This window comes from Oenanthe melanoleuca, chromosome 20 (assembly GCF_029582105.1).
Source record: "Oenanthe melanoleuca isolate GR-GAL-2019-014 chromosome 20, OMel1.0, whole genome shotgun sequence".
Classification (NCBI taxonomy): domain Eukaryota; kingdom Metazoa; phylum Chordata; class Aves; order Passeriformes; family Muscicapidae; genus Oenanthe; species Oenanthe melanoleuca.
Window position 1 is genome coordinate 13,299,246 of NC_079353.1, and position 23,116 is coordinate 13,322,361.

A 23,116-nucleotide genomic window follows, 5' to 3' on the forward strand; every position below is an offset into this window, starting at 1 on the left:
TTCCACAGGCTGCTGCTGCTCCTGATGTGCTGCCAGCCTCTCCTGAGCATCAGCCCTTCCTGGCCAGCCCTGCCTCAGTAGTGCACGGAATCAGGGAACCAAAGAATTCTGGAGTGGTTTGGGTTGGAAGGGACCCTAAAGCCATCCAGTGCCACCCCCTGCCATGGGCGGGGACACCTCCCACTGTCCCAAGCTGCTCCAAGCCCCATCCAGCCTGGACTTGGACACTTCCAGGGATCCAGGGGCAGCCACAGCTGCTCTGGGCACCTGTGCCAGGGCCTGAGCACCACTTTGAGAGCTCTGCAAGTGCCCTTTTCTGGGTCAGGGCATTGCTCAGCTGTGACTGCATCAGCAGAGCTTGGTGGCCAGGGAGGGGACAGGGAATGTGTGTGCCAAGGGCAGGGGGAAGGGCAGGAGGGAGGAAGCCCATGGAGGTCAGAATGAGCCCCCAGCCCAGCAGTCCCTGGTTCTGCAGGAGCCCTGTAGGCACCAGTCACAGGGACCCCCACAGCCCGTGAACCTCGTGGGCATCCACCACCCAGCACTCTGTCACACACACCCCACAGCCACATGGAGCTGTGTGTGCCCCCATGGGAGCAGTGAGGCTGGAAAAGGCCTTCATGGGGTCCAACCACTGACCCAGCATTCAGCACTGAACCATGTCCCCAAGTGCCACATCCATATGCCTGTGGAACACTTCTGGCTACAGTCCCAATGTGCACGTACAAGGAGCAGAAATCTGGGTGAGTGTGAGGTGCCCTGAGAGCTCCCTGGGATCTGCCATGCTTGATGAGAAGGACTGAGCCCTGCCCAGGGCCTCTGCCACATACTGGGCTGGCAAATGCCAGCCAGCTGCAAAGAGAGATCCTGGAATAGCTGGGAGCAGAGAGCAGTGGGGTGAGGCTGTGAGGCTCCTCCTGCTGTCCCCTCCTTGCTGAGAGGGCAGGGAGCCTGTCCTGTTCTCTGCCTTCCTGTGCCCTCATGATAGGGCAGCTGAGCACTTCAGGGAGGATTTGAGCTTCTGCCTCCTGCAGAGCTTCTCTTCCAAGGTGTGCAGGTGGAGCTTGGCCATCCAAAGCCATCTGGAATTCAGATCAATAGCTCAGCCTGGAGCCTGTCCTACACCCCATCCTTCCCTCCTGCCCAGAGCTTTTACTCTAGGAACACCTGGGGCCCTCTGTCACTGATCTGTGAGCACTGTGGGTGCCAGCTGCCGCCTGAGCCTCCCTGCTGGCACCCCAGACCCAGCACCCAGTGGGCCCCATGGGCAGGGGACTCCAGGGAGCTGATGCTGCTGGGGAATTAGGATCACACCCCAGAGACCAGGAGCAGCTGGGCCTCAGCCAAAGCTGTCTGTGTTTGGTGTTTGGGCAGAAAGCTCAGATTTGGTACCAACATTTCCCAGCTCAGGTCATGTCTCTATCCCCAAAATGCCTGGGCACTGTCTGTGTGGTGGAGAGGGGCAAATCCTCGCTCCCAGAGCAGCACAGCCCAGACCATGGGGCAGGGCAGAGGCTGGAGGTGAAGGCAGCTGGAGCAGCTCAGCAGCAGGACAGGAGGCACTGCATGGGGCCGTGCAGGCTCTGTGGGGGCTCAGGACAGGCCTGGTGCAGGGCCCTGCGATGCCCAGGGAGCAGTGCTGGGCCCTTGCCATGAGTGCAGGGGGCAGTGCCTCAGGGCAGGTGGGCTGAGGTCAGCGTGGGCAGGATCCTCAGGGAAGGGGAGTGGGAGTGGGGTCTCCATTGGAGCTGGATGGGAAGCCCAGGCTGTGCTCACTGCAGCTTTAGAAATCCCAGCTTGGCTCTGCCAACCACTGAGAGCCATAGAGTTAAATGGAGACTGCAAAGCCCATCAAGCCATGGAATAAATTCCACTTTTTTTTTTTTTTTTTTTTTCCTTCATGCTTTCAAAAATTATTTAAAGCTCTGGCTGCTTTTCATTATTAATGCATTTTTCCCTGAGTGAGGAAGACAAGCCTGTCGATTCCTGCCACCCTGCAGTGGTCACTGACTCCACTCCCACACCACTTTGCTGGCCACACTGCACACAGGGGACAAGTTCCTTGAGAAGACTGGAGACCAATTCCCAGCTGAAAGGAAGAAGCCAGGAGCACAGAGTGCCAGCTCTGCTCCTCACAGGGACATACCATCTGCATGTGTTAAAAGTCTCTTTTTTAAGAGACTCAAACTAAACCAGAAAGGTACTAAGAAACTAAACTAAAAGGTAACAGGAAATAAGAGTTCATTTATACATTCCGTGATATTAAGTAGGTTTTAATATGGAAAATCAACTTATTGATTGACAGCTCAACTCATATAAATGTTCATTGATTTTTATTTTAGGCAAATCCTAGAGGTTTGTCATTTTTCCCTGTATAACACAGTAAAGATGAGGATCCATCTGAACTGACCACTGGGGAGATATTCAGTGAGGATCCCTCTGTCCTTTCCACCTCCCCACAGGGATCCCATACCCACTGAAAGGAGGGGACCAAGCCCAGCCCCTCGCTGTGGCAGAGGGGACAGACAGGCTGGCTGGGAGGGTGGCACTGGTGGCACAGCTCCCCAGGAGTGGTGTAGGAATCATTGTCTGAGCAGCCAACAGCTTCTCAGGTCAGGCTCTGAGTGCTCAGAAACACTCAGCTCTTACAGAGCTCCTGACACTCTGTGCTCCAGGGCAGAACCTGCCAGGAAGGCAGCACTGGCTGCAGAGGAGGTGTTTGCCATCTGCCACATTAGCACAGCTGGGCCAGCCCTGGGATCTGTCACCTCGGGAACACCAGGCACCCTGCAAAGCTGGGCTGCTTGGCTCTGGACTGCCTGGGCTCCACAGGAGCTGCTGGGCTTTGACAGCAGGCTTTCCTCCAGGCCCCTGAGCAGATAGGGCAGAGCAGGGACCTGCTGGCAGTGCCTCTCTCAGGCTGCTGAGGAGGGGACACTGCTCAATACCCATGTGCAGCACCAGAGCAGAAGCAGCAATGTTGTGAAGCAGCACTGAGGCACAGGAGCTCTGCAGCTGCAGTGGGAACATGAATCCTGCCCCTCCTGTGCTGGGCCCTGCTCTCTCCAGCCCCTGGTCTCCCTTCCTCCCCTCTCCTCCCTTCCCACCTCTCCCATCCTGCTTCTCTCCTTTGTCCCGTAACTGTGGTGGCGTTTGCTTTGAGAGGGGTGAGGATGTGCCCCCAGTGAGGAGTGGGCTGCACAGGGGTTCCCAGTGGGCTCTCAGCATCTTCTTCTCCCTCCAGCTGCAGGGAGGTCTGCGAGGGCTCTGCCACACCATCCCTGAGCCATGGTCTAGGAAGCACTGGGACCATGAAAGGCTTAGGAGACAACAGAAGCCGCCATCTCTCCGAAAACCTGGACTCCCCTCAAGACTCTCTTTATGCCCCCCAGGACAGGAACCCTTATCTCCTCAGCCCCACCGACTCCTTCACCATGGATCCCCGATTCCCGGCGCAGAGCACCGTCCACGGCGACTGTCTCCTTCCGCTCAACAACCAGATCTCCAACAGCAGCACTTTCCCCCGCATCCATTACAACTCCCACTTCGAGGTCCCGGATGACAACCCTTTTCCCAGCCACGCCCAAGCCACCAAGATCAACCGCCTGCCTGCCAACCTCCTGGACCAGTTTGAGAAGCAGCTGCCCATCCACAGGGACGGCTTCAGCACGCTGCAGTTCCAGCGCAGCGACGCGAAGCACCGCAGCGAGAGCCCGGGGCGCATCCGGCACCTCGTGCACTCCGTGCAGAAGCTCTTCGCCAAGTCCCAGTCCCTGGAGGGCCCCACCAAGGGCAACGTGAACGGGAAGAAGGGGGCGGATGACGCCAAGCAAAACCGGAGGAGCAAGAGCAAGGACCGGGCGAAGACCTCGGAGCCCAAGCGCAGGACCAGGTCCAACATCTCCGGCTGGTGGAGCTCCGATGACAACCTGGACAGCGACACCTGCAGCTACCGCAACCCCATGGGGCTGATGACGCTGGGCCGGCAGCCCGACCACAGCCAGCCAAAGTACTTCATGCACGCCTACAACACCATCAGCGAGCACATGCTGAAATCCTCCAAGAGCAATAACGACCTCAAGGTCACCCCTTGCGCCAATATCCCCATCAACAACGACTCCAACTACATCAAGCGGGGCTCCTGGTCCACGCTGACGCTCAGCCATGCCCGGGAGGTGTGCCAGAAGGCCTCCGCCACCATCGACAAAGCCTTGCTCAAATCCAAGTCCTGCCACCAGGACTTGGCCTACCACTACCTGCAGGTGGGTCAGTGGGGAATGTGGGGTGCTCCGTGCAGGGAGAGCGTGGGAGCTCAGGGACATCCTCTCACCAGGCACCCGTGTGACCTTATCAAACATCTCCAGATGGCTCAACTGCCACCTCGGGTCATGGAGCCAGGAGAGGGCTGGGGAGGGCCCTGGGAACAGACCCCTGCTCCTCCTGCAGGGACTGGGGGTGCTGATGGGGTCCACACATGGCAGTGTGGAGGGGACATGCCACCCCACCTCCTCTGCTGGGTGTGATCCCATTTGCTGCAGGCCTCCCACTTGTCCCCAGTGCCTGCCCAGGCCCTGCAGGTGCTGGGGACACTCCTGGGCAAGTGGGGATGTAGCTGCCCCATGTGGCTGTTTCCCATGAGTGCCCACACAGCCGGAATGCTGAGGGGCCAGGTGTCACCAGGCCCCCCGGAGACCCCTGTGCCCCATCCTGGGCTGGAGGTCAGCAGCAGTAACTAACGCTCAGCCCTTATCTCCCCGCATCGCAAGGATGTGCCGGCGTGCCCAGTCAGCCCCGCTCTGCCCAGCTTCCCTGGAGCACTGGTAGGACCTGCCGTGGGGCAGGGCTGGGGCAGCGGGCACTGCCAGCCCCGCTTGCATGGCCTGCATGGCTGATGCTGCTTCAAACCCCGGCTCCTACAGCTCCAGCTCTGTGGCAGCTTCCAAAAGCGGCGCTGGAGCAGCATGAACCTGGTTGTGCCCTAGAGAGAGGAATGAAGACAAATAAGCCAGGCCTGGATGGGGGGAGGAGGGGACCTCTGTATGTAAATCTCTAGCAGCCTTTTAATGCAGAGGCACCAGGAGCTTCCCTGGCTGTGACCAGCGGGCTTAGAGGCTTTAAAAAGTGATGAATTATTGAAGCATACTCAGCTCCTGATACCTCGCTGGCCAGGGCTGTAAATCAAATTTCCAAGGGACTGAACTGACTGCATCAGGAACACCAGCAGGGAAAATTATCTTGGCCTGGTTTCTTTTTCTTTAGCCCTACTCCTTCCAGTCAAGCATTTGAGGTTAAAGAGCTGCAGCCAAGCTCTCCAAGGGCCCTGTTCCCCTCAGGCTGCAGCACAGAGCCCAGCCCCGACAGCCCCTGGGCTCTGGGGTGCAAGGCTGCCCTGCTGCTTCCCCCCATGTAATGAGCCTCCGTTTCTCGACAGCCTGACGCAGGGCTGAGGGCACAGCTGGGTGGCACGGGCCTGGCCAGCAGCTGGGCAGCCCCACCGCTCGGCTGGGAGGACACGGGGCCCTGGGACCAGCCCCGCAGCCCCGGGCCGACCGACGCGGGCAGCGCCCAGGTAGGGAGCGTGTTCTGTCTGCCCAGCGCCTCCCGCTCTATCCTCCTGGCACCACGGCCAGGGCCAGCACCACTGGACTTGGAGTGGGTAGGGAGCAGCCAACAGCCACCACTGGCATGGCTGGAGGGCACTGGGGGACACCAGGCTGTGACCAGCATCCCCAGTGCCTGGGCTGGCTCTGTGCTCCCAGAACCAAGAGCCCAGGCAGCCAGGCCCAAAAACATCATGCCTGGTGCCCCTACAAGCCAACACATCGCAGATGCTTGACCTTGTCCCCAGGTGTCCAATGTCACCCCCAAAGATCAGGGCACAGGGCTCAGGCACCACATGGGAGGATGGGGCTGTTGTATCCCAGCCCCTCCTTGGCACAGGAGAGGCAATGGAGGAGTCACCTCTGGAGCTTCTGTGTGGGGAATGGTCTTTTGCATGGTCACATGTGCCCTGTCACACCTCCCTTGGTGTGCCAGGGGGAGGAGCAGCAAGGATCTGCTTTCCCAGTGCCTGGGGCACACGGGGCCCTGCTCTGCTGCCAGGCAGAAATGCCCAGTGAGTGCCAGAGGTGCAGGGACATGAGGGAGGGCAGGAGTGGGATGGGGACAAACAGGACGCCTCAGGCTGGGTAAGACTCCAAGGCTATTCACCTCTCCTGCCCCATCTGAAGGGTCTGGGTATTTTGGGGATTCATCAACAACTACTGGAGGTCCGTGTGATGCTTCCAGCCCTGGAAACATCCATTCCCAGATGCTGCAGCCAGTGATCACCCAGCTCCAGGCCCAGCCCTGTCCCATTGGGTAGGCATCTCTTGAATCCCTGTGCTCCCAATCCCCTGTCTCCCTGTCCCCATGAGCCCCATATGCAGTTGAGAGTTCAAGGAAAGAGGCTGAGAAGCTCCTTGGACTGGGAGATGCCCCAGGCAGGAGTGAGCAGGAGCTGTGGGTCTGCAGGCAGCACCGAAGGGACAGGCAGTGTGGGGCTCTGAGGGGACACCACCATGAACCTGATGCATCATCAGATCAGCCTCCCCAACCCCACCTACAGTCAGACCACACCAGAGCTTTCTTAACCCCCAGGAGCCCTGAAAATAATTCCTAATCCAGAGTGGGTGGCCTGTTCAGTGCAAGCCACTCCACGATGCTGAGTGCCTCTTGCCAGCCCCACAAGCTGCCATGGAGCAGGAAAATACCCAGGTCCTTCCCAGAGGGTGCCCTGCCAGAGGGACAGCCTGGCTCCAGTTGCTTTCTCAAGGACACAGCAGAGGGGACACAGCCCCTGAGGGAGCAGCTGTGCCTGCAGCTGTGCAGCTGTGCATGGCCTGTGCCCCTGCAGTGCTCAGCAGGGCCTTCCTGTGCTGCATGTCCGTGTGTGCAGGGCTGGGCTGCATGGCAGAGCTGGCCCTTGTGTGATGGAAACCCTGTTTGCTCCTCCAGTCTCTTCCCCCTGACCTGCCCTGGGTGGAGGGAGTGCTGCAGCTCCTGCCAGAGCCTGGGTCATGGGCACACTCCAGGCAGGGCCCTGTCACCAGAGCAGCCCCCAGGGTGGTTTGGGGTGTGTTCCACAGGGTGGGCACACGGAGCAGGCTGGCAGGAGAAAGCCCTCAGCTGTGATGTGTGGATTGATCTTGCACCTGGCCACAGCCTGCAGATCTGAGCCTCATCTGAAGGTGCTACAACCCAGCAGCATCAGACACGAGCTCAGACTGGCTCTGCCTCCCACAGAAGCCCTGCTGGGAGCAGGGATGGGAACAGGTACCACAGGGCTCTGGCTTAGCACAGCTGCAGCACAGCCCTGCGTGCCCAGAGCACAGTGTGAGCCGTGGCTGCTCAGTCCCACGGCTCCCTGGGCAGCTGGGCAGGTCCAGCAGCTCCATCCAGCAGAGCCAAGGTGGAATCGCTCATCAGCACAAGCTGTGCTCAGCACAAGACCTGTCACTGCTCCTCATGGCATCCTCAGCTGCTGCTGGAGCTGTCTGGGTGGCCCTGGGCTGCCCTGGCACTGGCATGGCAGGGACATTGCTGCATCCTCACACAGGGCCTGGCTGCTCCTTGGCCATGTCCTCGAGGGCAGGACAAAGGCCAGCAGCAATCCAAGTGAGCCACAAGGTCAAGGCTTGCTCCTGGAAACTTGGGCTACCCATCTTTCTCCTGGCTTGTCCCACATCACTTGTGGTTCATCCTGGTCCCTCCTGGGCACTTTGGCTCTGCCTCTGGTCTGCCCCACGAACTCTTCACAGGATGGGCAGGGTGGGTGGTGGCTACTGTGGCTGCTCAGTGCTTCAGGCCTCCATGGGACTGTCAGCTCACTCCTCTCTACCGAGGGAACAAGAGACCATGTCTGCCTTACATTTACTGTAGAGTTGGCATCTTGGTAGGGGTAGAAGTGCTTTTCATGCCCAAGGTACTGCTCATCTCTCTGCAGAGAGGCCAGCAAAAGGTCTGTGTGCCCAAGCTGCCCTAGAGAGCCTGACGTGGTTTCAGAAAGTAATTTCAGCCACTCAGAGTCACCTTCAACTCAAAAGCTTAAAGAGCCCATGAAGGTCTGGGTTCTGAGCCCCAAGCCCTGCTCCACAGCACTTCTATGTTCAGTGGCATGGTCTGTGCCATGAGCCCCACACAGGCCCAGTGAGACCATCCCCTCCTCCCCCGTTACACCTGGCATGGTGCAGCTTGTCCTGGCTGTGGGAGCATGGCTGGGACAGAGCTGGGAATGGCTGTGATGTGCTTAAACAGAGGCCACCAAACCAAGGGCTGCCTGGCATGGACTGGTAAGGGAGGGTTGTGAAGGAATTGCTGCTTATTCCCACCACACTACAGTGGAAGGTGCAACAATCTCCTGAGTTCCCCATGGTCCCGCTGGTCCCAGCGCGATGGGGTGTGCCATGCCCCAGGTGTGCTCACGCTGCCCTTCCTCCTGCAGGTGCCTCACGGGGAGTGGAACAGCACGCTGTCCCGGGACAAGGACAGCGAGATCCCGTGCCGGCGCATGCGGAGCGGGAGCTACATCAAAGCCATGGGGGATGATGACAGCGAAGACTCCGAAACCAGCCCCAAGCCATCCCCGAAAACTGCAGCTCGGAGGCAGAGTTACCTCAAGGCCACCCAACAGTCCCTGAGTGAGCAGAGCACCACACAAAGGTAATGCTGGAGCTCCTCTGGGAGCTCTTCATGGGTCCTCAGGGCCACCCCTTGGGTTGCAGCACCTCACAGAGGTGGGGTGTGTGCCATGTGTGTGCCATCAGAGCCCAGCAGGGGCTCTCTTCGGGCACCCCGGCCCTAACAGAGAGATGAGGAGACGAGCAGGACAGGAGAAGTGGCTCCCCATCCTGCTGATTCCCAGTAGCCCTGGTGTTAGGAGCTGCTTCAGGTCCCTCAGCCGTGGGGAGAGCACTCCTCTGATGGAGCTGTGGGGATTTCCTCTCCAAGCATCTTCTGCTCTGGGAGAATGCCGAGATCCCAACCCCAAGGTGCCCCTCGGCCATGGAAGCTGCTCGCCCAGAATGGCTGAGGACACTCAGCCTGCTGGGACTGTGTCTGGAGCTGCCCTGCTCCAGAGGTGTCCAGGGACCTCGTGACCAGCCAGAAAGTTTGCACACTGGGCTGGACAATATCCTAAGGAGCTGAGAGGTTTGGCACCAGGTGTTGAGGGAGGAAGACCCACAGTGGTTTGAGCCAGATAGACAAAGCCAGGGGAGCAGAGCAGAAGCTTTGCTGGGCCAGAGGCTGGTCCTGCAGGACGAGCTCTGCGTGACCTGGACAGTGATGCTGTGCAGTGTCCTCAGCAGCCGCTTCACATCCCAGGACAAGGGACCTGGGGGATGTCAGTGCTGGGATGCTGCAGCTGGGGCAGCTGTGAGTGGTACAGAGGGGCATGGGGAAGCAGGAGCCACTGGGGATGAGCTGCTGAGGCTCAGCACATAGAGGGAAGTGGGGTGCAGGCAGGTGGGGACACCACAGAGCCTTCACACTGAGACCAGGTGCTGCTTTCTGCTGGGAGAAGGTGACAAAATCAGCTGTGGGGAGCCCTGGAAATGCCTGCTCTGGATCCATCCCTGTTCCGAGCCTTCACTTCCAACTCAGGGCAGCAGAGTGAAGTCCTGGAGTCTCTGGTGAAAAATACCCACGTAGAGAGGCTGGTGGGGCTCCTTCTGCCCTGGGCATCGTCCATCCAGACCATGTCCGTCGGGATGTGGCCTGGCCTGAGGGCTGGGCTCAGCCAGAGCTGGGACTATGCTGGGACAGGTCTGGGATGCGGCTGCGCGGGCTCCGGGCAGGGCTCGTCCCCACTGGAGCTCTGCGGGGGCAGAACCACGCGGGACCCTGTCCGGGACCAGGCTGGAGCCAGAGCCGGGAACGGAGCCGAAGCTGGAGCTGGAGATGGAGCCGGGACTGGGGACAGAGCCGGGACTGGGGATAGAGCCGGGGCTGGGGACAGAGCCGGGGCTGAAACCAGGCATAAAGCTGAGAATGGAGCCCGGACTGGGGCTAGAACCAGGATGAGAGCCGGGGACGGAGCTGAAAATAAAACCGGGCATGAAGCCGGAGTCGGGAATAAAACTGGGCACTAAGCCGGAGCCGGGGACGGAGTCGGGAATAAAAGCAGGGATGAAGCCGGAGCCGGCAATAAAAGCAGGGATGAAACCGGAGTCGGGAATAGAAGGTGGGATGAAGCCGGAGCCGGGAATAAAAGCAGGGATGAAGCCGAAGTAGGGAATAAAAGCTGGAGCTGGGAATAAAAGCAGGGATGAAGCCGGAGTCGGGAATAGAAGCTGGGGTGAAGCCGGAGTCGGCAATAAAAGCAGGGATGAAGCCGGAGCCGGGAATAAAAGCTGGAGCTGGGAATAAAAGCAAGGGTGAAGCCGGAGCCGGGAATAAAAGCAGGGATGAAGCCGGAGTCGGGAATAGAAGGTGGGATGAAGCCGGACCCGGCAATAGAAGCAGGGATGAAGCCGGAGTCGGCAATAAAAGCAGGGATGAAACCGGACCCGGCAATAGAAGCTGGGATGAAGCCGGAGCCGGCAATAGAAGCTGGGATGAAGCCGGAGTCGGCAATAGAAGCTGGGCTGCGGCTGGAGCGGAGCGGAGCGCGGTCGCCACCTGGTGCCCGGCACTCGCCGCCCACCCGCAGCCCGAGCCCGGCAGCCGGGGCACCCCGGGCTGTGATGGAACGGGGGGCGCAGGGACAGCCAGAGCCAGGCAGGGCGCAGAGCCGTCCCTCTGCTAGGGTCTCTGCCCTGCCAAGGCTGTTGGCCGCTCTGTGACTGGGCTGCCCCGGGGGCAGGCGGCTGAAGGTCGCTGGGGTGGCACAGGGACACTGCCCACCCCGGGAGAGGTGGCTCATGGTGTCAGCTCACTGGCTAAACCCTCAGCATGAGAAAACCCGGCAGTCAGCAGAGAGCCCAGGGCTAGGGGTGTCACATGGCCCGTGGTCCCCCATGTGGCCTGGCTGTCTCCTCATGTCCCCTGGCAGAAGGGACAATTCCCCATTGCTGTCCCACCCCGGGATGGACACTTCAGAGTCCCTGTGGGATGCCCACATGCTGCACGGGGCCTGCCGTGCCCTGAGCTGCACTGTCCCCAGGCAGGTGACACTCAGACCCCTGTACCCACGGCCCTGGCAGTGGGGGAAGCGCCTCTGTTGGGATCACAGGTCATTGCAGGTGGAGAGGCCCCACAGTTGTCCTGGGCTACTCACCATGTCCCCCACTGTGTGCACCTGGCCTGCCACCAGCACTCCTTCACACAGGGTCTGGTGGTGGCACAGAGCCCCATGGGAGCCCCATCCTTCCCCAGCCCCAAGTGCCTGGGTGTGAGCCGAGGTCTGGGCTGGGTCAGGTTCCTGAGAGCCCTGCTCTCACAGCCTGCTGCTCTGCCCCAGGATGTATGGCAGTTTCCCCTGCAAAGCTGTACTGGAAATACTGATCCCTTGCTCATGCAGCACTGTCATTCCAGCTAGGCTCCCATTGGACTTCTTCCAGATAATCTTTTGGGTTCCTCTATACAAATGTAAATATATATATCTTGCAGTTGTTTCCAATTGCAAAATACACAAAATACAAAATTAAAAGTCATTTCTCACTCCTCCCTTTTCCAGCAATCTGGGCAGTGCTGTGGCTGGAGGCTGGCACTGATCCCACATGCTCCCTGGGGCTCAGACTGACCTGGCATTGGCATTCCTGGGGGCAGCAGGACCCGAAATCTTGCCCTTCTCCTTCCACTGCACCCCACAACCCTTTCCCTGTGTGCCAGGTGCAGGTGAGGAGGCTCTGCCTTCTCCAGGAGCCAAGCAGTGCACGCAGTGCCCAGCATCCTCTCGGTGCTGCCACGTGTGCCTGTGCCTGTGCCTGGCAGGGGGCCCTGGGCAGGGGGTCTGGCTCTGCCCCAGCCCTGCCCCTGCCATGGGGACACCCTCACACCCTCTCTCTGCTGCCAGGAGCCTGGACCGCCTGGACTCTGTCGAGATCCTCCTACCTCCGAAGTTCCCGACCTGGGAGGAAGAATACAACCAGATCTCTGACAGTGTCAACGAGTCCAGCTGCATCAACCAGGTGAGGGGCTGAAGTGCTGACCCACTGGCAAAGCCAGCGAGGGAGGAGGCCAGCTCAGGGGAGAGGGAGCATCTTCTTCCCTCTTGAAAAGAAGGCACTGGCTGAGCTCCAGGGACTGCACAGGCTGTTCCCTGGCAGCTTTACCAAAGGGTCATGGCCAGCTCTTTAATCAGGATTCCTGTAAGACCTCCTTTCTGCAGCTTTGCCTCCTCTCACACTGCTGGAGCAGTCAAAATCCCTCTGCCACAGGTAAGGTAACCCAGAGGGTGCCCCACAGTGCTGGGGAAGCTCAGGGCTGCTCTGGGTGCAGGGTCTCATTGTGTCACCCCCCAGAACCATCTGCAAGGCTGTTCAACCTTGCTGCAAGCCCCTCATGCCCACTGGGCGGGTTTAGAGCCAGGGCCAGCCTCAGCTGGTGGTGTCCAGGTGGGACCTGTCACCAGGGACAGTCACCCTGCTCAGCTCAGGACCTCAGCCCTCGTGCAGCAGACTGGACCCAGGAACAAGGTGCCTGTAGGGACAAGGGAGGCTGTCCTGCCAGCCCGCTGGGGATGTCTCTTTTGGATATTCCTGGGCCCCATGGCAAGGGATGCCTGTGAGACGCTGGCAGAGGGTGAAAAACCCCTGGCCACGAGGTGGGCTCAAGCCCCAGCCACAACATTTGGGATGCAGTTGATGCAGAATGGGTCTAACTTCCCACACTGTGGTTGTGGGATTTCTCTGGAGCTTCTTGGGGCCAGGATTGCTCTGGAGCTGCCTCCCAGCTGGGAGACAACCAGTCCCAAGATGAGTCTTTGAGAGATCCTGTGTGCTCATCTCAGCACATGGGCCCCTGTCCCATCTGTTCCTGTGTGTCTGCGTGGGGACATGGACCCACACAGCTGCTTGGGGGGGCCAGAGCAGTGGGGTGGGCATCAGGAGCCCTGGGGTGAGGGGGGGAAAGGGCATGTCCTGCCTGTGTTCCCATCCAGCTGTGGGGGGCTCTGAGGCCCTTGGCTGGAGCCTCCTGCTGTCCCAGAGCAGTCGGAGCTCGGAGGGGAGCTCGGGGGAGCAGGGGCATTGCTGGGCATTGCTGTTCCCTGTGGTCAGTCCTGTCTCTTGTGCAGCAGCAGCAGCAGCAGCAGCAGCAATGTTCTGGGTGTCTCAGTGCACAGTGGGGTCAGGACTGCCGTGTCCTTGTCCTTTGCGTGTCAGTCTGTGCTGAAGTCTCTGCAGGTGACCATGGGGCTGTGCTCTATCCATGTCTAGAGCTGCTTCCAGGAGCAGAGTGCAGCATCCCCACGGGGACATCAGGAGGGTCTTGGAGCTGAAGGGTCTGAGCAGCCCATGATGGGCCAGGAGCTGCACAGGCAGCCAGCCCAGAGCCAGACTGGTGTACTGGGATTGCTGGGAGCACACTGACTGCCAGCTCACACAGGAGGCTGCTGCCATGATGTGCCCTCTGCCACTGTCGTCTGAAAACCAGAGAGGTCAGCTGCAGCTGGCTGGGATTGAGAGGTCTCCCACAAACTGCACCTGTGCTGATGCAGGATGGAGCTGCTTCATCTGCCAGTTCATGCTGGTCTCATCCATCCCAGTGCCAGAGGCAGTTCCTGCCCTGCCCTCAATTTTGTGTGACCTCCAACATCTTCCTGGTGTGTCCAGCCAGACCCCAGTGTCTTCCCACATGGAAACACCCCAGCTCTGACAGACAAGTCCCCTCTGCTTAGTTTTGTCCCCACTCAGCTGCACTGTGCAGCCCTCTGGGGATCACCAGGTGTGTGTGTCAGCACTCTGTCACACCCAGGGGACAGAGCTGGTGATCCCAACACTGCCGAGCCCCACTGTGAGCTGTGCCCTGGGCAAGAGGGCCAGGCCCATTCCCAGAGCCAAGCCTCTTCCCTCAGGTGCACTTTGAACCTGGATTCTTCCCGAGAGGAGTCATCCTGGGCAGGTGGTGCCAGGCAGAGCCCCGAGGGTGGAGAGGAGGAGGAGGAGGCAGCGCAGGGTCTGGCAGGGGTCTGTCCGTATGCTGAGTGTGTGCCGTGGCTTTGCTCTTCTGGGGAGGCAGAACAGCTTCTGTGTGGCTTCTTCTGGCGTGGGGAGACAGCAGCGAGGTGACCAGCCCAGTCCGGCCCTGCAGGGATACCCAGCCCAGCCAGGGACAGCCCAACCCTGAAGGGACAGCCCAGCCCAGCCCAGCCAGGGACAGCCCAGCCCTGCAGGGACAGCTCCTGAGGGACACTCAGCCCTGCAGGGACAGCCCAGCCCTGCAGGGACAGCTCCTGAGGGACAGTCCAGCCCTGCAGGGACACCCAGCCCTGCAGGGACAGCCCAGCCCTGCAGGGACACCCAGCCCTGCAGGGACAGCTCCTGAGGGACAGCCCAGCCCAGCCCTGCAGGGACAGCCCAGCCCTGCAGGGACAGCTCCTGAGGGACACCCAGCCCTGCAGGGACAGCTCCTGAGGGACAGCCCAGCCCTGCAGGGACAGCCCAGCCCTGCAGGGACAGCTCCCCCCGCACGGAGCACTCTGCCCACGCCCCTGGCTCTGCGGCTGCGAGCGCTGGGGGCTGCCCAGAGGTGCTCAGAGGGAGCCACAGCCACCTTGTCCAGCCCCCCTGTGTCCGAGGGGGTCCCAGCACGGTGTGTCCCAGTGTGTCCCCAGTGTCCCCTGTGGGCTGTACATGGATGTGGTGCACAGTCAGGCTGAATGCTCAGCAGCTTCTCCTGTGGTTGAGGTGTCCGTGGAGCTTCGCCATGTCCGTGCCACTGTCTGAGGGGCCAGTGTGGCCTCGCTTGGCATCCTACGAGCTCTGCAGTTTGTACTGAAGTGTCAGCAGCAGTGGCCCCAGGGGACAGGCCCCCTGCTCCCCTTGTCCTCAGTCCCTGTGCAGTGACTGTCTGTGTGAGGGGCTCCCCTGTTCTTGGCCTTTAACCTTCTCCAACTCTTTCTTCCAGATGTTTGGACCCCCCTCACTTATCCCTCAGATATTTACCCATGGAGAGCAGGTATTGTCCCGCTGGCGTTTCTCTCATCCTTCCTCATGGAGCTTTCTGGGCCCAGCCTGGACACCCATGGCAGGGTGTGAGGCAGGCTCTGGGGTCAGCCCATGGCCAGCAGCAGGAGGGGAAGGAAGAGAGGAGAAGGAGACAGCACTCCTGACCCAGGCACTGCAAGGCAGCTGGAGAGCTTGAGTCCTGGGCCCAGCAGGGGCTTAGGGACCGTCAGTTTTAGGGAGAAGGCAGATGAACTTCTTGAGCCAAACCTCGTGGAGCTCAGATACAATGCTATTGTGTGCCAGGAGAGATGGATATGGGGAACAGGGCCAGTCTGAGCATCTCTCACCTACATTTCAGAGTCTGCTCTGGGCTGGGTCTGGCTGGACCTGGCTGAGCCTCTCCCAAGACCAGTTTGCCCAGCAGCTGCCACGGGAGAGCAAAGCAGGGCTGTGGGCAGGAGGGAAGGCAGTGGGGCAGTGGGAGAGCTGCCCTTGCCCTGCTCACCCCTGGCCCCAGCCGAGCCCTCTCCTGGCCCTCCCCAGGGATGGGGCTGGGATGGGTTCGGAGACCCACCCTAGGCAAGTGTGGGGGCTGTCCCCCAGCCCACACCTCTCCTCTGTTGTCTCCCTGTGTTCCCCCCAAGGAGCAAGCCTGCCTGGTGGGGTCTCACGTTGAGGCTGGGGTGTCACAGCTGTGCTGGGACAGGCCCTGGCAGAGGCTGGGCTGGCGTTTGGCCACACGTGCTCTCAGCAGCAGGGCTGGGGGTGTTTCACAGGCACTGTGCTGGTAAGTGTCCCCTCCTCCAGAAGCAGAGCCCTCTCACCTCCAAGGAGGGGCTCCTCCTCCCTCCCTCAGCAGAGAGCCCCACAGCACTGACCGCTGAGCACTGAGCAGGACCAGCAGGAGTGGCCGGGGGCGAGGTGCAGGAGGGCAGGGAAGGGAGGGGAAGGCAGAGGGGCGGCCGCAGGCAGGGCTGACTGGGGCTGCCCCTGTCCCCTGCAGGCACCCGAGCCGGAGCTGGGGGAGCAGTACGAGCCCGTCTGCGACTCCACCTACAGCGAGGCCGAGTCTGCGGCCGCGGAGGTGCTGGACCTGCCTCTGCCCAGCTACTTCCGATCCCGGAGCCACAGCTACCTCCGCGCCATCCAGGCGGGCTGCTCCCAGGAGGACGACACGGGCTCCGTGCGCTCCATCTCCCCGCCGCCCACCGGCAGCCTCAGCGGCAGCAGGACCCTGCCCACCAACAGCAGTGAGTGAAGCGGTGTGGGGACAGGGACGGGGACAGGGGACACTGCTGGCACTGCCGCGGGCTGGCGAGCGCGCCAGGCGCTGGGCTCGGGTACCTGCATCCCCAGCCGTGGCTCTCCGTGACTTCTGGGGGGCGTGGGGGGCTTGCTCTGTGCCCCAGAGGATGGGCAGCAGCTGGATGTGGGTGCTGGAATGGCAGGTGGGCTCTGGGTGCTGTGTCAAAGGAGGTGTGACCAGCAGGTCAAGGGAGGAAAACGCCCCTGCTCTACTCTGCTCTCCTGAGACCCCTCCTGCAGACATGCTCCAAGGGCTGGAGCCCCTCTGCTCTGGAGACAGGCTGAGAGTAGGGAATGTTCAACCTGGAGAGGAGAAGGCTCCAGGAAGATCTTAGAGGTTAGTGAGGCCCTGGCACAAGCTGCCCAGAGCAGCTGTGCCTGCCCCATCCCTGAAGTGTCCAAGGCCAGGTTGGACAGGGCTTGGATCAACCTGGTCTAGTGGAAAGTGCTCCTGCTCAGGGCAGGGGTGGGACTGGATAAGTTTTATGGTTCTTTCAACCCAAACTATTCTGTGATTCTGTGATGACCCAATGTCCCTGGCTGTGGGGTACAAACAGGTCTTGCACTGAGCTTCAAAGCACTTAGGAGCCTTCCCAAGCCCCAGAGCCCAGCATCCCTGTGCTGAGCCATGGCAGCATTTCCATCATGCTCCAAGTCCCTTGATCTGCACCACTTTGCACCATTTTCTCCAAGGCAGCCTGTGCCCTACCTACAGCTCTGGGCAGAGTGGGGAGGAGGCACTGGCAGCCTTCCTGCCCAGAGATATGGACGTGGCTGAACATCTCCCTTCAGTGGTCTGAGCTGCAGAGGCATCCCAGTCAAGGTCCACAGGAGGAGGCAGGAACTGGAAGAGATCCCCTGGGATGGATGGGCTGTTTGCTCAGCCCTGTCCCTTCTTCCTGCCATTCTCTCCATTCTGCTTCTCTCCCACACTCCTCCCACCTGGCTGCCCCTCTGCCACAGCCCTCTCCTTGCTGGCTCAGCACTGCTGAGCTCAGTGCTGCCACAGTTCCAGGCTGCCACTGGGCAGCAGCAGCAGGCACAGCACAGAGGAGTCTTCCAAAATGCCTGGGTGCCACCTCTCTCTGACACGAGCCAGCACAGTTCTGCTGGCTCCCAGAGCATCCCCCAGCCCTTCACGTTGGCTGCTGGGGCTTTGGGAGGGAAAGGGTTCTGCTGGAGGGTTGGGGAGCAGAGAGGAGCATCTGTGGTTGTGCATGCACAGGATGTGGGAGGCAGCAGACACATCTGGACAGCACTCACACCTCTAATCAGCCATCTGGACTCAGCTCCCCTGCAAATCATGGAATTACTTTGGTCGGAAAAGCCTTTTCAGATCATTGATTCCAACTGTCAACACAGCACTGCCAAGGCCACCACTAACCCATGTCCCCAAATGCCACAGCCATACGTTTTTTTAACATTCCCAGGGATGCTGATTCCACCACTGCCCTGGGCAGCCTGTGCAAGTGCTTGAGCACCCTTTCCATGATGAGTTTTTCCTAATATCCAATCCAAACACCCCCTTGGTGCAACTTGAGGCCATTTCTTCATCCTGCCACTTGTTACCTGGGAGAAGAGCCTGATCCCCACCTGCCTGTGTCCTCCTGTCAGGGAATTGTAGAGAGTGAGGTCCCCCCTGAGCCTTTTCCTCCAGTTTGAGCACCTCACTCTCTCAGCCACTCCTGGTGCTCTAACCCCTTCCCCACCTCCGTTTCCTTCCCTTGCTGTGCTCCAGCCCCTCAAGGTCTTTCTTGTCATGAGGGGCCAAGAAATGGACACAACACTTGAGGTGTTTCAGCAGTGCCCAGCACAGGGCACAGTCACTGCCCTGGTCCTGCAGCCACACTGTGGCTGGGTCAGACCTCTTGCCCCCTGGGCACACCAGGCTCTTGTTTAGCTGCTGTCAGCCAGCACCCCTGGGGCCTTTTCTGTGCATCCCTGAGGCTCTAAGTGGCTGGTGGTGTGGGAGAGGGGCCTCCTGAGCAGCAGGTGACATCAGCCTGGGCACACAGGGAGAAGGACAGGGTGCACTGTCACCTGCAGGTGTCATGGTCACTCATGGCCTCTGCTCCATGCACGGCTCTGGGATGACACCTTTATGAGCCCTCACCCAGACACATCCCAGGGATGCCTTTCTTCATCCAGCATCCGTGTGCCAAGCCCACCTTGCTTCTGTCTGTGTAGGGACACATCCTAAACAGCACCAGCAGCAGCAGTCCTGGGGCCAGCACAGGCTTCATGTTCCTTGAGAGCCATGTGGGGGTTGGATGCTGAAGCAGAGGGATTCAGGCACTGTCAGAGGGCAGGAGGGGGCAGCGAGCTGCATGCAGGGAGTGTGGGGAGCACGGGGGAGAGCCCTGACAGCTGTCACACCCCTGCCACGCCAGTTCCTCCCACTGATGCCTGTGTCACCGGCACATTACAAGGCAATTAGCTCCCATTTGACAGCGAGCGAGACAGATGATGAGCTGCCCTTGATCAGCCTTAAACAAAGCTTTGTGTCTTGCGCAGCCGGAGACTCAAAAGCCCCAGTGGAACCTATTCCTCTAATTGCCGGGCGTGCGGTGACAGCCGCGCCGGCTCCGAGCACCACAAAGGGCTCCCCAGCCCCGGCTCCTGCTTATTAGAGGCAGCTCTGGGAATTGCTTGTTTAATAGACTGCTTGCAATGCAGAGCGGAATATTTGATGTCCAGGGGAAAACAGGGAAACAGAGGTGAGCAAGCAAATGCAGCAGGGAAATCTCACACCAAGCCAGTTCTACTCCAGCTCTTCCCAGCCCTCCTTGTGCCATCTGGTAACACCACCCTTGCTCAGAGCATCCTGCCCTGGGATTCAGCAGCCTGTTCCTACAAAGCTCAGGTGTCCAGCTCCTTCACCTGTGTCCAGATCTCTTGCAGAAGGCCAGGGCTGCACCTTGTGCCCATCAATATACCAGAACTCTGCCAAGGCTGGGCAGGAGAGCACTATCAGGGAGAGGACAGCTGTCCTCTGTCTCCCACCTGCTTCCTGTCTTCTTTGTATGGCTTTTGTTTCCCTGCTTATGACTAAATTTGAGAGCTGGCTTCTGGGCCTATGGCTGTGCTGGGGACCCTGCCCTGCCCCAGGAGAGGCAGGTGCCAGCCCAGTCCCCTGGCAGTGATATGCTTGCAGGGGCAGCAGGGCTGTGCTTAGGAGGAAGGACAAAGTGCCTGCACCCCTCATTGTGCTGTCCCACTCCCCGAGGGCTGGCTCACTGTGGGATGAGTTCCCACGGCTTCTGAGAAAGTCGTGTGGCTGCAGGGAAAGTCGTGTATCTTCCTCCTCCTTCTCCTCCTCTGTGTGCCATGATCCTGGTCTCTGTGTAGGCAGGCAGTTTCTGTTGCACTCCTCTTGGCTGTCATGGCCTTCTCTCCCATGTGGGGAAGCAGCAGCGATGGGAAGGCGTCGGGAGCTCCCCCAGGCCAGGATCCATCGCTCAGCCAGCGGTGAAGCACCACTGCAGCCCCTCGCTAATCCATCGGCCTGAGCTGACCCCACACGGCCTTCGGGAGGGACTGTTATCATTCCCTTCAGATTTTCTCCTTCTTTTTGACCTAGATTTCATGTTCCAGAAATAGCTTCCTCTGACATACAGGCAGGAAAGGGATTAGAGGGAGAGCGTGTGTGTGTGTGTGTATGTGTGTGCCAGGGAAAGATTTCTGTTGCATGCTCCATCAGTGTTTGCAGAGGAAAAAAGGGCACGTACACACGTTCTGTGATGGATTCATGTGTCTGTGGGACAAAAAGAAATTCATGACAGCTGTTTCTGTCAACATTTGCCAGTTCATTTTTGACCTCTGATCTTTCCCTTGTTATTATGGAAACTCCACCACCGCCCTGTGCCCAGCCAGCGCTGCCTTTTCCCCAGGAAGCTGTGCCATGGCCACAGCCCCGCTCTCGGCTCCACCCCCAAACCCAAACCATCTTTGTCTTTATGTGCCTGGTGCTCCTTGCTGCCAGATTTCAGCGCTCCCACAGGCAGCACCCGGGCTGTGAACTCGCTGCCTGCTGCAGGCACGTGTCTGGCACACAAAACCAGCTGCAGTGGGTTTGGGCCCACAGAAATGCCCAGGTCCCTGGGAAGGGGGGAGCTGCAGCCACACTGTGTGATGCTGCTGGCACAAACAGACCCAAACGGGGGAGGTGAGCCTGGCTCCAAGGTCCTGGCCAAGCCTGCCTTCTCCCAGCAGGGACCATCTACAAAGGAGTAGAAACAAAGGCAGCTGCCAGCATTTCCCTTTGCTGATCTGGTCAGAAAGACAAGTCCTTCTTGTTGCCTGCTTTTATCAGCTTTGATAGCAGGAAAGGGAGTTGGTGCTGTCCTCGTGGGAGAGGAGAAGCCAAAGCATCAAGGGGTGCCTCAGCTCACTCAGAGCCTCTGGGAGGGCAGCACCAGAGTCTGTGCTGGCTGGAGGGCAATGTGCCAGCTACACAGATATCTGAGGTCTCTCCTCAGGCCAAGGAGCCTGGTGGCATCCCCACATGCTGGCCATCCTTGTGACCCAGGTGAGCACAGAGCTGCCCTGACACCAGACAGTCGCAGGTGTGTCCTCTCTGTGGGTGATGCTCAGCCCTTCTGTGGCTCCCCGTGGCCACAGGGCTTGTGCCATCACTGGAGCAGTCCCACAGCAACCAAACACAGCCTTAGCTGAGACAGACACGCATGTGCCAGGAGAGCAGGGCTGGGTGGGGTTGAGTGAGGCTCTGCAAACAGCCTGGAGCTTTTCAGGATGTCAGACAGTGCAGGCAAATGAGGGTTTCTTGGTGTATGTCTGGGTTTGGGTTGCTTTTCTTCTCCTTCACGCTTTCCCGTTATCTTTTCCATCTACTGAGCCACGACCTGGGTATTTCTGAGGGTTCAGGAAGAAATTGGCAGTTCAGAGCTACCTGGGACACGCTGAACTGAGAACAAGTGTCCTTTTTTCCTTGGTAGGCAGTGGACTGGGGAGGCTGGAGGCTGCGGGTCCCAAGGCTCAGGGCTGACTCTGTGACCAAATCCTCCTTCAGCCCCATTGTGCTGCTGCTTCCAATAGCAGAGGCAGCAAACCCGCAGCTATTCAGCCGCTGAATGCCGCGGGCGGCGGCTCGGTCGGTCCTGCCTGCGGAGCCGGCAGCGCTGGAGCTCAGCGCGCTGTTTCCCACGGCGCTTTGATCGCTCCTCGCTGCACACCAGCCCTTCGCGGAGTGCCATCAATAAACGGCAGCATCAAGGATGGCAGCAGCGAGGGGCCGCGCACGTTCAGCGCCACGCTGGGCTGGGGGCGCTCCCTGTTCGCCGCACAGAGTGACTCCGGCCTCCTAGAGCTGCCCCCAGCCCCGCTCCAGGGGAGCCGTGTGCTCAGCTCCGTGTGTCGCGCAGGATCTGAGGGATGGAGCTGGACAGAGCGTGGCTGTGCCCAGGGTGCAGACCCGCGTGGCTCTGCCCGCAGCCCGCACCCGGTGCCAGCCCCGCTCCCCCCGCACCTCTGTCCTCCATCAGCGCTCTCTGCCAGCCCCAGGGCGAGCACAAAGCGCAGCCCCAACACACCGCTGCTCCCGCTGGGGCTCCGCTCCCTCTCCCCGTGCCCAGCGGGGCAGAACTCCACCAGCAAATCTGGGACAGGGGAAAACAGCCACGAGGGAAACCTCCCTGTCCCACTTGTTCCTTTCCCATGTATTTCCCTCTGCCGGAGGGTTCCTCTCGGCGATGCTGCAGGAGGTGCGTGCCCGGCCGCCCACGGGGGTCCCGCCGCGCCCCGGGGTGGAGCGGGGGGAACGGGAGGGCTCTTTCGGCCAAACCCACGTTTGCGCGCGGGTGGCACCGCGGCCGCGCTGGGGAAGATGTCACCGCGGCTGCCGCGATAAGGAGACAAAGCTCCCGCGTGGGGCGGGAGCGACGCCCGCTTTGTTCAGCAGCGCTCAGCTCCCCCCGCGGCAGCGGCGGTGAGGGAGCGGCTGCGGCCGCCCGCGTGTCCCCCGGGCCGCGCCGGGGGTGCCGCGGGTCCGGCGGGGCCGTGGGACGCGGCGGGGCCGTGGGACGCGGCGGGCGGGGCGGGCTCGGGGCGGGCCCGGCCGGGCTCGGGGCGGGCCCGGGGCGGGGCGGCCGTTTAATGCGCGGCCCCGCCCGGGCGCGCGGCCGGAGCGGCGGGCGGGCGCGGTGAGTGCGGCGGCGGCTCCGCGCGTCTCCTCCCTTCTCCAGCGGCGGCCGCACGAGCAGCCGGAGCGGCCCCGGACCGCGAGCGGCCCCGCCGGCGGCTCGTCCTCCTCTTCCTCCCCTCCGCGGGACCCAGGCCGGGCCGAGCGCCCTCGCCCCGCGCCCCCCCGTCTCTCCGGTCCCCTCCGCCCCTCTTTGTGTCTCCCATGGCTTTGTGTCTGGAGCTCCTCAGGCAATGTGAGTGACCGCGCGAGAGGGGGGCCGAGCCGGGCCCTGCATGGCTGCGGGCGGGGTGCCGCCCCCTCCCTCCTTCCCTCCCTCCCTCGCTGCTGCCGCTGCTCCGCCGCTTGCCGAGCCCGCCGCCCCTTCCGCTTCCCACGCGCGTCCCGGGCCTCGGTGGGAGCGCCGGGGCCGCCCCGCTGGGCTGCGGGCCGGGTCGGGCCGTGGGGGCCGCTCCATCCTCCTCCTGCCGCCCCGCATGCCCCCGGCGCTGCCCCGGTGCCGCCGCGCTGTGCCCGTGCCCCGGTGCCGCGCGGGTCGGGCCGTGCCCGGCCCGCTGCTTCAGGC

At 60.9% G+C, this 23,116-nt stretch overlaps 1 protein-coding gene across 10 annotated transcripts in view; it reads left to right on the forward strand.

The window, feature by feature from the left end:
• Nucleotides 1-23,116, forward strand: part of DLGAP4 (DLG associated protein 4) — a 121,090-nt gene that overhangs the window by 63,344 nt on the left and 34,630 nt on the right. For 2 of the 10 annotated variants that reach the window (XM_056507103.1, XM_056507102.1), the window contains exons 3-7: nucleotides 3,245-4,262; nucleotides 4,767-4,820; nucleotides 8,483-8,700; nucleotides 11,996-12,110; nucleotides 16,093-16,339. In XM_056507103.1, coding sequence (XP_056363078.1) covers nucleotides 3,312-4,262; nucleotides 4,767-4,820; nucleotides 8,483-8,700; nucleotides 11,996-12,110; nucleotides 16,093-16,339 — 1,585 coding nt within the window. In that variant the 5' untranslated portion in view covers nucleotides 3,245-3,311. Of the gene's footprint in view, nucleotides 1-3,244; nucleotides 4,263-4,766; nucleotides 4,821-5,431; nucleotides 5,570-8,482; nucleotides 8,701-11,995; nucleotides 12,111-15,048; nucleotides 15,100-16,092; nucleotides 16,340-22,506; nucleotides 22,787-23,116 lie in introns of those variants that run through there. The other 8 variants (XM_056507099.1, XM_056507105.1, XM_056507101.1 and 5 more) reach the window with 8 other exon arrangements.